Source organism: Adelges cooleyi, unplaced genomic scaffold, assembly GCF_023614345.1.
Source record: "Adelges cooleyi isolate 19-005CV unplaced genomic scaffold, UGA_ACOO_1.1 ACOO_flye_CR_arks_rails_tigmint_CR_PRNA_308, whole genome shotgun sequence".
Lineage (NCBI taxonomy): Eukaryota > Metazoa > Arthropoda > Insecta > Hemiptera > Adelgidae > Adelges > Adelges cooleyi.
In genome coordinates this window covers 802,901-806,164 of record NW_026095979.1, presented here as the reverse complement: position 1 = coordinate 806,164, position 3,264 = coordinate 802,901, and the positions used below count along the sequence as shown (strand labels likewise).

Below are 3,264 nucleotides of genomic sequence, written 5' to 3'. Positions count from 1 at the left end.
GCGCCGATATACTCCGTCCCTAATGTACTGGCTTTTTTTAAGTCCGATCATTATCGATTTGTAAATATTATCAAAACATTTCTGGTACAATGGTACTTTGTGTTTTTATTCTTTAATACCAAATTAAGTACACAGAATTTAAAATAATATAATTTGTTATAAAATTAGGCTTTCATTTGTTGTTGCTGAAAATCAAAAACATCAGGTTAAAATCATTCGGATAAACCAATGTTTCTTATAACCACCGCGGCACAGTTGATGAAAATTAAAATATAAGCCAAATTTATGAGACTTTCGGTAGCGAGAGCTTCTCTCGTTTTGACTTTTTTCTCTTTTAGCTGACCGAGTGACCGATCGATCTTTTTAACATTTACATTGTTCTCGTCGTTGAGTTTGACGGGCTCCGGCAGTTTATTGTGTAATCCTTGGACGAGTTTATTCATTTTATCTCTTCTACCTTTCATCCGTTCCGACACTTGGTGGCATTTGGCAACTTTGCCGTTCACCGTTGCTACGCGCTTGTCTGCCGAACGTCTCTCGTCTGCTAAAATCCACTCCAGTTCGTGTTGGCGTCGTTTTGCGTCGGCCATTTGTAGTTGCAAATCGAATTTGTCTTTTAATATTGTCAGTTCGGATTTCCACTTCGAATGTATCTGTTCTAACCTGCGCTCGGTCCGTTCAATTTCCTCGGGTTGATGTTCCAAACAAGCGTTTTGTTCGTCGCTGGCGGTCTTAATCGCATCATTGTCGGCCAGTTTATTGCACAAACTGTTTTCTCGGCATTGTAATTTTTCTTCCAAACGTTCGTTTTGTCGCTGCAGTTGTTTCGTCTTGTCTTGGAGTTTTGCGTTCTTTTCCTTCAGCTCTAAGATTTTTGTTTGGCTAGTCTCCAATTCGCACTGGTTCCTATCCAAATCGCTTTTCGTGCTCTGATATATGCTCCATACCTCTTCAAGACCGTCGGTCAACCGAGAGAACATAGCTTTCTGTTTATTTATTTCGTTTTTCATCCACGCAGACAGGTCAGCCAACTGGTTTTTCAACTGTTCTTTCTCTTCCTCCACCTCATCGTACAGCGACAACTTTGCTTCCAGTTGTCTAATGTAGTATTTTAAATCTCCCACACTGGTCGTCGTTTCTTCAGATCCATTTTTACTCTGTAACAAACTACTTTTGGTAAATACCCGATTGTCATTTTCTACTTTCTTTATAAATAATTACTTACATTACTCGACGAGGTCATTTTGTTAAAAGAGATTATTTTGGGCGACGAATTTTGTTTTGTTATTAAACATTTATTAATAATAGTTTGATTATTTTTATTTGTATAATACAATAAAGAACATTTTCATAGTGACAGTATATTTAGCCAATGAATATTAATGCCACATCTTCTGTCGGACCTTGCGCTGTATTTCACTAACGCTGTCTACAATATAGGTCTGATTAATGTGTCCATTTGAATTCCTTCATCGAACCCGCTTATAAGTTGTATAGGCGTTGCTAAATTTAACCAATTTCAATTTTTTAATTAAGAATAATTAGCTGAACATTTTGACAGGTCGATAAGTTTAAAATTTAAGATGAAAGGTGGAGTGTGGTTAGACCGTACGCTGTATTTAATAATACTACACTCCACTCCCCCTCCCGTCCTAAAATTTAAACATTAATAACTTCATAATTAGTGAGCAGATTTTTAGGTTTTAAAAAAATCAAAATATTTTTTCAATATTCCATTAAAAATCTGTGGAATATGATAAAAAATGCCCAATCTACCACAATATGATCTAATATTCAAAATAATATTTTTTAAACAAATTTTATGATCAATAAATTATTGTCCACACATTTTTTTTGAGCACCGTATAGTTGCTTAAAGTTAAGTATGTAGAAATTTATAAACACCCAAGAATCCTCTCTCTATACATAAATTTATGTCACAAAAATATAAAAAATGTTCTATTATTCAATTGAAAAACTAATATCACAATATTGACAAAAAAAAATTTATATATAATTGCCTTTTACTTTTTGAAAGATAACAAACTCAAATTAGAAAAGTTTTATATTAAATTAGTTAATATATATAATAAAATACCACTTAAAAACTTGCCTAATGCTCATCGATTTGATGTTGCAAATAATAATATCCATATATCATTTTGTTGTAATGGTTTAGACCAGCTATATTAATTTAATATAGCTTTATTATGTGTAGACCTGTGAGCCTTCAGGCATTTGAAGTATGTGTTTGTCATAATAATATAAAATTGTAACTTTTATGTTTTGAAAAGATGAACACGGTTATAAATTATCTACAAAATTTAAATCACTGTGCTTATATATGTATAATGGAATTCATATATGTTATGTTTACAATCTCCAAGGCGTATTTGTAAACTCCCCCAAGGCAGGGGTTGACCGCGACCAACAACCTTGCATTCACCATACTATAAGACGCCGATCTCCAATTATCCGGACAACCACCGATTGGATGACTTTTTGCAAAATTACGGATAAGGTCAACTGCTATCAGGCCACATGTACAGAAAGCATACCACCAGATCCGCGTTCGCCAATATATAAGACAGTCAATTCGCACTAGAGATTAGAACAACCAACCGGTCACAATTTGTATAAAATGTTCTACTTATTATCAAATGTAAATAGTAACATACATATTTTAAACAATTACATTTGTTTAAATATGCATAATATAAATATGTGTCTTTATTTATTAATTTATTTTTGTGTCTGTACCCACAATATCTTTTAAGTCACTGAATAAATTTCTTCGTGTTACAACTCGATAGATCAGAAATCGTAGGTATCTGTAATGTACTTTATTGGACCAAACATTTAAAAAGTTTATCTTTTCCCTTTTAAAATGGAGAAAAAGCCAACAAAATTACATATTTTTCAATTTAAAATTACTACGCTCCATAACTTTTGTTAGCTGTTGTGTAGCTCTTTAAACTCTATCAGAAAATGGAATACAGCTTTTTCGTAAAAATGGACTTATTTCCTTTTTCCCAACCGTCCATATTAATTATATAAATTAGATTTTAATTGCATTTAATGACGAGCCCTAGACTAATGTTATTCACCTAACCTACTATACTTGTTTTTCCCTCTAAATTATATTTCTATTTTTTTTTAACACATTTTAAAAGTTTTCTAAATTTTTTTTAGGGAACAGGTTTAATACATCTAACTTTTGACGATCTTAATAAAAAACGATATGTATTTTGCATTTTACCGATG

At 32.4% G+C, this 3,264-nt stretch overlaps 1 protein-coding gene across 1 annotated transcript; it reads right to left on the bottom strand.

Annotated features, from left to right (window-relative positions):
* Positions 1–212: 212 nt before the first annotated feature.
* Positions 213–1,243, bottom strand: LOC126839809 (golgin subfamily A member 6-like protein 1). Its single transcript, XM_050575224.1, has 2 exons — positions 1,226–1,243; positions 213–1,157 (listed from the first exon to the last, which is right to left on the bottom strand). Exons 1-2 carry the CDS (start codon positions 1,241–1,243, stop codon positions 213–215), a joined length of 963 nt encoding a protein of 320 aa, XP_050431181.1.
* Between the last annotated feature and the right edge of the window lie 2,021 nt (positions 1,244–3,264).